This window comes from Periophthalmus magnuspinnatus, chromosome 5 (genome assembly GCF_009829125.3).
Source record: "Periophthalmus magnuspinnatus isolate fPerMag1 chromosome 5, fPerMag1.2.pri, whole genome shotgun sequence".
Lineage (NCBI taxonomy): Eukaryota > Metazoa > Chordata > Actinopteri > Gobiiformes > Gobiidae > Periophthalmus > Periophthalmus magnuspinnatus.
In genome coordinates this window covers 19,270,201-19,282,076 of record NC_047130.1, presented here as the reverse complement: position 1 = coordinate 19,282,076, position 11,876 = coordinate 19,270,201, and the positions used below count along the sequence as shown (strand labels likewise).

The 11,876-nt window shown below is 38.8% G+C and overlaps 1 protein-coding gene across 1 annotated transcript; it reads right to left on the bottom strand.

Annotated features, from left to right (window-relative positions):
* Window positions 1-3,176: 3,176 nt before the first annotated feature.
* fam72a (family with sequence similarity 72 member A) lies at window positions 3,177-11,839 on the bottom strand. The gene is made up of 4 exons (XM_033966612.2): window positions 11,274-11,839; window positions 10,497-10,574; window positions 8,394-8,518; window positions 3,177-7,695 (listed from the first exon to the last, which is right to left on the bottom strand). The coding sequence occupies exons 1-4, from the start codon at window positions 11,423-11,425 to the stop codon at window positions 7,601-7,603; spliced, it is 450 nt and encodes a 149-aa protein (XP_033822503.1). The 5' UTR covers window positions 11,426-11,839; the 3' UTR covers window positions 3,177-7,600.
* Between the last annotated feature and the right edge of the window lie 37 nt (window positions 11,840-11,876).

Here is an 11,876-nt window from a genome sequence, read left to right as displayed (position 1 = left end):
GCTCGGTGAAGTTGAGTTTGACACCCCTGAAGGTCCTAAACTAAAGAATAACAAGTCTAACAAATAATCAAGTTTCGTGTCTCAGAAAACTGGTCACGTGGGTCTATTCCTTCTAGGACCTAACCTCTTGCATGGCTTTATTGATTTCTCTTTGTTATTTGGGCTGATTGGGACCTGATGAATGTGAAAATCTGAATTATCTTTTTACATTATGATAAAAATTATGAGGACATTCGTTCCACATTTTAATCATTTTGATGGAATACATTAGTTACATATGAATAATGATTTACAAAAACTATTTATTAAGTGCCTAAACACAGCAACATTTTTCCTGAGTGAAAAAACAAAACAAGAAGCAACAATTGTGCCTCTTGAAACAATGTGTCTCATGTGAAGAGCTGCAGACAGGAGCAGACATGAGCCTTAAACAAAGTCCATCTTGACTCTAAACTATAATGTGTTAGACTCTTTTGTCATCTTTAATTGGGAGTATAACGTCCTCATATGTGGACACCAGGACCTTATAGAGAAAAAACGTGTGTGGCCTAGAAAACGCAAAATGTGTTGTCCACATATGTGAGCGCCGGGTCCTAAGAGGTTAAAAATGAGTGACAAAAATAAGGGACACGTAACACAAAAACAAACCACGAGCGTCCCAATCGAGTGACAAAACAAAAGACACAAAAACTAAACTAATGTCTCACACAAAGTTAGACACAAAGAGACAAACGAGTGACTAACAAAACAAACTGAGACACAGACAGAACATCAGACTGTCCACACCCATCGCCCATCAGCCCCAAACAGGTGAGTTCAGTCTCCTTAAACAGAGGAGGAGCTGCAGGTGAGACACAGGGACAGACGGAAAACAGTCGTCCAATCACCAGCGAGGACTCACACGGCCGGGATTACATGAGGGAAAAGACAGATTCAAACACACATGAAACATAACGGACAGATACTAACACATGAGAAGAGCTTAACAATAGTAAAAAGGGATATAACTTATCTAAATTGCGCAGTAGTTATGATTAGATTATTATAAATACATGGGGAAAAAAATCTATGTTTAATCTGTTTTGCGATGTTCTTGGATGGAATTTTCTTCAACTTTTCTCCACTTCACCGATGTAAAACTATGATAAATATTAACCACAGGTATTCTCCCACCAGATGTAGTACTAACGAAAGCTCTCAGTCACTTTAAGGAGTACTGCCTGTCTGTATTTGTCAAGTACGCACAAAGCCCCTATTACTGTTCCATTTTACAAGTGTTTTCTAGCCTAAAATCTCAACATCACATCTTGGGGGAATGTGAGATGGTCCAGATAAAGTTATGTAAGTCGATCAAATAAGAGAAAAGCAAAACCGCAGCTATTTGCACTGAGATAGCTCCGTTCGTCTTCATGCTCGGTTTAAAATACTTGGGACGTGTTCAGACAGCAGAGATTTTCATAACTTTACACGGTCAGTGAAGAATCTGTTTGTTTTAGCGCAGAATTTGAACAGCCCTGCAACATTTTATATTTATATAGAGTCCATGCAGTGGCAGAGTGGTTAGCCCTGCTTCAATTTACAATGTATGTGATATATTTGGGCAGTGGCTCAGTTGGTAGAGCGTTCGTTCTCAGATATAAACGTTGGTGGTTCAAATCTCGCTCTTAACACAAACTGGTGGTCATTGGTAGAACGGTCAGATTCGCCGACCCACAATTTGACGGTGTGATTCCAGCTCCCACTGTTGTGTCCTTGGGCAAGACACTTTTAACCCACTTTGCCCCCAGTGACTGCGTGTGAATGGGTGCGTGGTTCCTTGATGTAAAGTGCTTTGAGTGCCTTGAACGTGGAAGCTAAAGTGCTATATAAAAATGTGACCACTTACATTACATTTCTGGTATTACTGATAAATTGTTTTTTAAAATGTCTTGGTTGAGGTGCATCAAACAAAAGGCAAAATGAGATTAAAATGAACTTCAAAAACACTGAGGTACTCCCCAGTGTTGACAGTATAATAACAGTCACTCTGAATCAGCTCTTTGGAAGCTTTTAAAACAATATGCTCGGGTGTTTGAATTTGAACTTCAAAGATCATTTTTATATTATCCAAACTTTGCTCTATTGTCCATCCCAGCATGCCCCTGTGCTGCTGCAGCAACATGTTTATCCTGAGGTTGTGGGTTAGACTCCTGCCCTCTCTGATTGGACTGTGGCTCTGGGTTCTAAACTGTGGCTCTGGACTCTGGCTCTGGACTCTCAACTGTGGCTCTAGACTGTGGCTCTAGACTGTGGCTCTGTGGCTCTAGACTGTGGCTCTAGACTGTGGCTCTAGACTGTGGGTCTGGGCTCTAGACTGTGGCTCTAGACTGTGGCTCTAGACTGTGGCTCTAGACTGTGGGTCTGGGCTCTAGACTGTGGCTCTAGACTGTGGGTCTGGGCTCTAGACTGTGGCTCTGAGCTCTAGACTGTGGCTCTGAGCTCTAGACTGGCTCTAGACTGTGGCTCTAGACTGTGGGTCTGGGCTCTAGACTGTGGCTCTAGACTGTGGCTCTGGGCTCTGGACTGTGGCTCTAGACTGTGGCTCTGGACTGTGGCTCTGGACTGTGGCTCTGGACTCTCGACTGGCTCTAGACTGTGGCTCTAGACCAGGAGTCTCAAACTCAAAGCCCGGGGGCCAATTGCGGCCCTCGAGACGATATTTTGTGGCCCGTAGGACAATTAAAGTTTTATTGTTGCGTGTAGAAAGTTCCGCCAAATCAGTAAACCCCAAACACACGTGTCACTTGCGCTGTGTAACCATCACAAAAGATTCAACAAATAACAATGTACATCCATAAAATCCACAAGAATTAGCATATTTCTTCATGTATGTTGAAAACAGCAATGATGTTTGAGAAGATTTTAACAAAGGTTTTTTTTTTTTGTGGAATACCTGCCTCCTGTGGCCCCCCTGATAATTTGAGCTTGAGACCCCTGCTCTAGACTGTGGCTCTGGACTGTGGCTCTGGACTGTGGCTCTAGATTGTGGCTCTTTGCTTTGCTCTATTGTCCATCTCAGCATGCTCCTGTGTTACTGTAGCAGCCTGTTTATCCTGAGGTTGTGGGTTAGACTCCCGCTCTCTCTGACTGGCCTGTGTTACTCTGAGTTAGCCCTTACGAAAACACAACATGGATTTCAAAGTCCAAGAAAAAAAACAAAAACAGTTTATTAATTTACCAAGCATACAAAACAAATCATTTCTTTCAAACTAACAATTCAGTTTCAGTGCAATTTCAAAATATACATCTTTAAACGGGCCTGTTCATCTGAATCACACCAGTTACGACCGTTACATTATCCTAGCCAGAGGACGCTTCAGGTTACCCCAGTCGTTTCGTATGAACAAAAGTCACAAATGCAATATTAAATACATAAAAACAAACAGCATCTGTAAACAAAGTCCGTAAACAAAAGTAAATTATATTATTATCATCATCATTTCTATATTTGGTTTGTGATTTTAATAAATACTAGTCATTGTAAGTACACATTAAATATTTGGTGTGCAAGTGTAGCAGGTGAGTAAAGGGTATTTGAAAATGTGGACCACAACTTAACTTAAGTCTATAATCAAGGCAATTCTCGTATAGCTAATTGTACAGATAGCGGTTAGCTTAAGGACGCTAACTGCTAACATTGACTTGTGTTTTACAGTGGTGTATGCACTTGTGGCTGCTAAAAGGCCAGTTAGTGGTTAACAGCGTCATAAACAACATAACATTGAAATTACCCATCATGCATTGTTTGTGTGTGTCAATGCAGCGCTAGGGTTTTGGTCTTTCAAAATAAGACAGTTCTGTCATCTTTAAGATCAGTAACTACAAAAGTAATGTCATTAAATGTGTATCATTTTGGAAATGTGCTGAATGAACATATTTTAATTCAGATATTATTTTAATACAAAGACCAGTGTAGCAGTCCTGTAAGTAAAACGCAGGAAATAAGGCTAAAGCGTTACAAGCCAACCAATATAAATTTATACTAATGCTAGCTTGATACGCTATACTTGGCCTTGTGTACGTTTAAAAGTCCTATATTACACAAAATGGATTCTTATGAGTTTTAAGCCATGTTATGTTGTTACCTCCTCAAAAACAGACCTATGTGTTGTGTTTTGTTTCATTCACACGTTTGAGCAACTCTATTATTAGCCTGTTTACATCTCCAAAGCTTAAAATGCTCCGTTCCACCTTGTGATGTCATGAAGTGTTAGTTTTCAAGTTAACAGCTACCGTTTACCTTTAGTTCAGTCGAGATCAGCAATTCCAGAGCTGAAATCATCCAACTAGTGAATTTGTATGGAATTTAAAAACACAGTTGAGCACTTCCTGTTTTACCACATGACATCACAAGGTGGAACGAGGTGTTTTTTTTCTGTTTGAGAGAAAAACTCTGCAGGGTTTGTGCATTAAACCTGTGTGAATGAAACAAAACACAAATCTGGGTATGTTTTTGAGGAGGAAACAACATTATAACAGATCAGAAAACAGTATAATATGGGCCCTTTAAATAAATAAATAAATATTATAATTTTCATAAAATGTGTCTGCATTTCCGCCAATTTGTGCCCCAAAAATTAAATATTAGGATTCGTTTTGGTGTTTTGTCTCGTGTGGTGCTACAGTTAAGCTGCTACATACAACTCGATACACACTTTGCACCTGCGTTAGTCATTAGTAGATTAACAGTTCCACGTTTTCTTAATACTACATTAGTTTAGTATTAGAAAATCAATTCCCATTCAAATTAACCATACATCGTTAGCATTAGTACGGGTTATCGGATTCTTCGGTGAGTTGTCAACAATGAACCAATCTCTATTAGTATCAAAAATCACCAGTAGTACAGCATCTTGTTATAGTTTACTCTATCATATATGCCCTTAAAATTATAATTCATAAATATTTGTGCTACTTTTTCCCCATTCACAAAATTCAAAAAACACACAAACTGTCAGTCTGCAATCAGGCACACCGAAAATATATAGTAGACCATATATAGATCACGTATTAAGCCTTATGTCAATGGAAGTCTTAATATTAATAGTACAGAGAGGTTACTGTAGAAATATTAAAAAGTTGTGTTAATTGTTAATATATATATTTATATATTTTTGTTGGAAAAGGACTAGACTAAAGCAGCAGAGAGAAAGCATTCACTTGTAGACCTCCCGGTATGATTGGAAACAGCAGTATCCAGAGTGGTTTTGGGTTGAGCCTCGTTTTGTTAAGTCCGGACGCAGAGATACAAAAAACAGCAGAGAGGATGGGAGCGGAGAGGATTTCTGTGCTTTTAACAGTGATGATGACGATGGTGATGATGAAGAAGGCCATAAACATGAAGTAAAGGGTAATTCAACACTTAAAAGGGATAGTGCCGTCCAATTTTTTTGAGCTGATACCGGTATGCGACACTTGTATAACCAATATCAAGCTTTTAAAATCCGAGCAAGGACGACACATTTATGTTAAAGCACTTTTAAACTTTTCAGAGTTTTTAATCATGTTGTAGTTGTTTCCTTCTCATTTACTCTCTGATTGGAGTGATTCACGTTTGAGCAATCTTTAATCGTTTATTTTCAAGACGCCATTTTGCTGATCAACCCTTGTTTTTTACCGCCACTGCTCTGTACTTACTTTGTTCTTCAATTTTATTTACTTAAATCGATGACAGGGATAAGATTAGGCAGTGTTACGTAGTCATTTTGGTGCAAATGGAGAAAAAAAAAAATAAAAATCCACTGTTCGCTACTGTTATGTGCAGCTATCCACATTTTTGTTGTGATGACGTTTACGGCAACTAACGTGAAAATCAGCGGACTAGTTTCTTTTATTAAAGTCGTTTTAGATGAATATTAAGATTTAAAATGTGAAAATTGTAACAATGATCCATGTGTGTCATAGATTATAACTATAGAGTCAACACAGTTCAGTTCATTTTTGACTTAAAATAGCAAAAAAAAATGCAGGAAAAAAAGTCTCTGTGACAAATATCGGAAAAATGTTCAATATCGGACCGATGCCAATATCCGAGAAAACTGACCGATTCCGCAATAACTGGAAAACCGCCTCGTGACATGATTTTGTTTTATGTTTGAGGAAGTCGTTTTACTTTGATTGAACTTTAAAAGGCGCTCTATGTAACCTTTCTAACGGAGGCAGGGAGATGTTCTTGCTTTGCCTGGCGTGTTTCGAGATACAGCAATAAAACATCCCCATCGACAGGTGACACCATCAGGGTTAGATCTGTGGAGAGGCGACTCTGCTCACAGGCTCTTCAAAGCATCAATTTTGCAAACAACTGGGTTAACTGAATAAATACAAGACAGGTGGGTTTAATGCCACATTGGAATATTCCAGGCAAAAAATCTCCATGGAAACCAGTAAGTAAAATTAAACTTGGTGTAGATTATTACGTGCACACTGTAAGCTGGTGAGTGCGAGCGCTTTTTGTAATTTTTATCAAAGATTTTCTGAACTATGCGCTAACAAGATAACACTTTGAAATAGGTGTAACCTCTTAAAATAATTAACTTGGATAAGGATTTGGCAACAAGCTTTGTCGCTGTACATTCAAGTTTGTATTTATATAATAATAATAATATGATTTCTAGGCACCGTTATTTACAATTACCAGCAATTGGCAATCCAGCAATTTGTGCGAGCTTACAGGAAGAAGCTGCCCAGCAAAGTATAATAAACACATTTTACACTGAACTTGCACCAAAATATTTGAGGTAAATTCGGCTGTCGAGGTTTTTGCTTCATTTCGATATTTTTCAAGTAGTACTGGTGCAAGTTTTCATATTCTCGAATGTGACGATGTCCTACACTCAGCTGGAGAGCAAGAACTGGATTTTCCTATTGATTACATTGTATTTTGCCATGAAATATCCCAAAAGAAAACGCACAAATATAGAGCCTGATCATTTTAAATCAGTGATTAGACCCTAGAACTCACGGTATTACAACAGAAATCTGCATTTTAACAATATTTTAGCTGCCCCCATCTGTATTTAACAATATTGGCCTATAGATGTGTTGATGTCGTCTGAAACCCAGCAATAAAATGACTAGAAATTGGAGATATCGTTGCATTAGTCCATAGTAAAGAAAATCTATTACTCAAGGTAGTATTTAAAACTCCAAGGTTGAGTTTTGCTGTGGTTAAACGCGCAAGTTCATTTTTAGACTGTATGGATTATGAGTATGGTAGTTTTCGTGTAGTTCGGTTAAAAATAATTCTTAGTAAGTCGACCAGAACTTCTCACAAGTTTTGTTTTATATGGACAAATATATTTATTTGCTTTGTTTGTTTTTTGTTTGCATTTTTTGTGTATTTTAAACAGGGCAAGAGTCTAAGCGCTCTCATCGCATCTCCCTGTATAAATAAAATAAAAATTTGGTGTATTTAAGTGTTGAATTATCCTTTAAGGCTCGTCCCTCTCAGCTAAAGCATGTTTTTATTGTACATGTGTCTCCCCCTCCTCCTCCTTTTCATTTTCTTCTTCTTCCTGGCGGTTGGTGCTTTAAGTTTCAGTCACATCTGTCCATTTCCTGTTTACCTGATGCACTCTTCCTCTGACGGCGTTTCTGATTCCTCATTCTCGCTGTCGCCGAGCTCGGGGAGGTCGCCCCAAAGGAGGAGGTTAAGGCCTGTGTGCACAATCAGGGAGATGTTTTGAACTGGATTGTATTTACATATCAAGTCACGTTTTTGAGGAGATAACATTATAACATGACTTAAAGCTCACAAGAATCACATTTGTGCAATATAAGACCTTTAAAAGTGTCAGTGGGGAAAAAAACAGAACTATCACTGTATTGTTCTCTTTAATTTCAAGATGGCTCAGTTGGAAATAAGATCATACCACAAACATAAAAAAGCAATGGTCACAAAAAGTATTCTTCAAACTTTTAGAGCCATTTCTCTGGTTAAAAAAAAAAAAAAAAAAAAGTCTCTGTAGATATATTTCTTCTACAGCTTGACACACTGACACATGCAAGAAACACCTGCAGTTACAGGTCTGTTCTGTGGAGAGGCGAGCTGCTCACAGTTTGAATGAATAATTTTAAAGGTCTGAATAAGACAGATGTGTTTATTGCCGTACAGTGGAACTTTCCAGGCAAAGAAACGGACCGAACTTTCACAATGAAACTTGTATTTACTCCACTGAGTCAAACTTTTAATAACCAGGAAAGTTACTGACTATCTTTGTATTGTTATATATTCCAAAAGAAATATGTAGGAGTGTGCACTTTTTTTCCTGTGCGCTGTCCATCATGTTTTTTCTCCAGGCTAAATACGCTTCATACAAATGGTTATGCAACAATCACATTGTGCAGAATCGGACCTGTTGAATCCAGTCTGTTGAGGGTGGAGACGGCGTCACTGTTGAACATCCAGAAGTGTCCATTATTACAGGAGAGCAGGCAGGGCTTACAGGGGGCCACCACGTGATACCCCACTACATTACCACTGTGGAGAGGGGGATGAGAGGAGGGAGAGTGGAGGGGAGAGGAGGGGGAGAGGAGGGAGAGAGGAGGGAGCAGGGAGGGAGAGAGCAGGGAGGGAGAGAGCAGGGAGGGAGAGAGCAGGGAGGGAGAGAGCAGGGAGGGAGAGAGCAGGGAGGGAGAGAGAAGCATGGGGGAGTAGGAGAGAGAGAGAGGAAAGTTTGAGGGGTGTTAGGGAGGAGAGAGGGAGAGAGTTGAGAAAGAGGAGAGAGGGGAAGAGAGAGGGAGAGAGAGAGTTGAGAAAGAGGAGAGAGGGGGAGAGACGAGAGGGGGTTTGGTTAGGGAGATAGGGAAACAGGAGAGGGGGAGAGAAAGGAGGAGAACAGAGGAGGAGGATAAAATGGCAGTGGGAGAGAGGAGAGTGGGTGAGAGAGGGAGAGAACGAGCAGGTAGAGGAGGAGGTGGGGTGAGGAGGATAAAAATTGAGGGGGAGAGAGGAGGAAAACGGGGAGTGAGAAAGAGAGGAAAGTGGGTGAGAGAGGGGAGAGAGACGGTGAGAACGTGCAACGAGAGGGGGGAGAGAGGGTGTGTGGAAAGGGGGGAGGAGATGGCATAAAGAAAAACGCATGTCAGCAGTTTGAAGAGGCACGAATCCAAAACTGCCAACGTCAGGCTTGCAGCTCTATTATGAGTTTGTTTTGACCTGTTAGAATGAGACAGGTCTATGGTTCTTTACAATAATTACACTTGTGTACACTAGATCTGATGTGTGGTGTTTTGTTTTGCCTTTATCAGTCCTGTAGCATGATCCTGAGTGAGCTGTATTTTGTTAATTTTAGCTCAATAATAATAATCTACATTTTTTTAGCAGTGGTGCTCTTACACATTTTACAATAGACATAATTTAGATTGATCATTGTTTACTAGTATGCACTACATTTGGAGTAATTTGTTGGTTTCTTCCACCTGATTAGGCTTGTCTCAATAACAAATTTTGAAGCCCGATTTATTGCTTATGACACTGACACAATAATCCAAGAGCAGATTTAAACAACAAAAACTATTTTAAATCTACAGTATTATTAAAATAAAACACTTTTACCTTAGTTTGCATCTGTAATGAGTCATAGATGTTATTTTGTGGCTTAAATCTTATCATATAGTCAAAAAGTGGCGAAAAGAAATCGCAGTGGTGCTAAGAAAATGTAACACGATAAATACTGAGCCCAAAAAATGGTTCCAACTTTAATATACTGAACGATTGATAGTTGATAAGGTAATTATTGTGACAGGCCTACACATGATGTTAAGTGACATGTTGTCAACTGGAAATGAATGAAAAACAAGTTTAACGTGTTGAATAAAGCTCATAAAGTGTAAAAGCGATGTATAATAGATAAAAACAAAAAAGGTAAATTATTAAAAACAAGCTATTGTTACTAGGCCCATCACGATAACATATTTTAAAGTGTGATATATCGTTGGAGTAAATATAGACTATAAATGATAACGCTGAAGCCAAACCATAAAGCAGAATTACCCTCCAAAAACTATTCTAAATGTACACCATTGTTATAAAACATGAACTGCAAGAAATAAATGACAGCATGAAACACTTCGGTTATGGGTTTGTGTCTATAATGAGTGAGAAATTCATAATTCAAATTTCTACAGCTCAAATCTCACCCTAATATAGAAAAATAAGCTATATTTTCATACTAGTACAACTAAAAGTCCCCACAATAAATATTGACCCCCAAAAATGACTGTTCCTCCTATAAAATAATGAAGTTGAAATAGCAATTATCATGACAGGCCTATTTGTAACTAGCAATACATTGTAGCATCGGCAGTGTAATAATAATAGTAATTACACTGCCGATATAATAATAATAATAACAGCAACTGACATTTATGCTTGTTGACATGACTTAATTAGCTCCATATCAGCAGATGGTGGGTCTTATAAAACACCTGCAGGGTAATGGAGGGGGATCACGTACCACTTGAGGCAGGCTATGTCTCGCAGTTTGCATTTACAGCTTTCAGTGGAGTAGCAGCTGGCCACAAAGTCAACAGTTCTTTTGGGGGAGGGGGGTCCATGTAATGAGAAAACAAATATTAACAGATTAAACAAGTCCAAACCACATCTATGTCACTGTCAACAACATGCCAATAGCACTTGGAAAAAGAAATCATATGTATAGGGTGTTGTTATTAATTAATCACATTAACTTAATGAATGAATTTCCTGAATAGAATCCTCTTCCAAGAATGCATTTATCCTGAAATATAATACTAGCAATAGTAATGGTACATCTTAATCATTTTACTTGAATATTTATTGCCTGTTCAACCCAGCTAACATCAACAAGTCTGTATTTGGCCAAACCTTTATGTAAACAAAGTGAAAAGCTAGTTCCTCCTTTTTCTTGAATGCAAATAGGAACAATGCACATTCATTTAATAATTTAGTTACATTTGCAGTCAAAAGTAACATGCCAAGCTACTTATTTGCTCAGTACTAACAGAGTACTGTGTTTATGTATACACATACACACACATCTCTTTCTGGGTAATTGTTTTGTTACAACTGCTACTTCAAGGTTACTGGATTTATACAATTTTCAAGTAACTGGATTAATGTACACTTTGGCTTCTCTTTTCATCTCAAAAAGCAAAGTACATTGTGAAAAATACAGCGAGCACAACGATAACAGCCTTAGCAACAGATCTAAACAAAGGTTAGCTTTAGCACTAGCTTTAGCATTAGCACTGACCTGTTTGGAGGAATATCGGTCGAAAACAGTTCAACCTCGGTGTCTGCAAGAAGTACAGCTTTCATCCCTCTTGTGCAGAGCAGACTGTCGCAGAAGATGCAGTTCACCTGGCTTACACATTTGTTTTTAAAATTAGCGTTGGATGTAGACATAGTTGTTATCCTGCTAAATCTGGCGTCCCTCTTTCACTTGTCCAAAATATACAGTCCAACAAAAGCAATCCGATAACAAAACGCAAAGTTGCAGTCGTATTTAAAGCGAGGATGTGTCGGTAATTTAGAGATGTTTAACGTGTTTAGCGATGATGTTTGTGTCCTTGTTTAAACCTCAAACGCCGAATCGGGTAGCTAATTTACGCTAGCTCCTCAACAGTCGGATAAATGTTTCACGCTGCCAACGCTACAAGGCAAAAAGTAAAAAAAAAATCCGCTTTGCTGTTTCGGTAGTTTAGCGTCTGAAATGAGCGACTAACCCGTCTCTTTCACGGGGATAGCGAGCGATCCATTCAAATTTGGTCAACAGCTACAGCATCTGTCAGCTTTGTTTGTATACAACTTCCTGGTGTTAAAGGCGACTTCCGGGGACTAGCTTTAAAAGACCGCA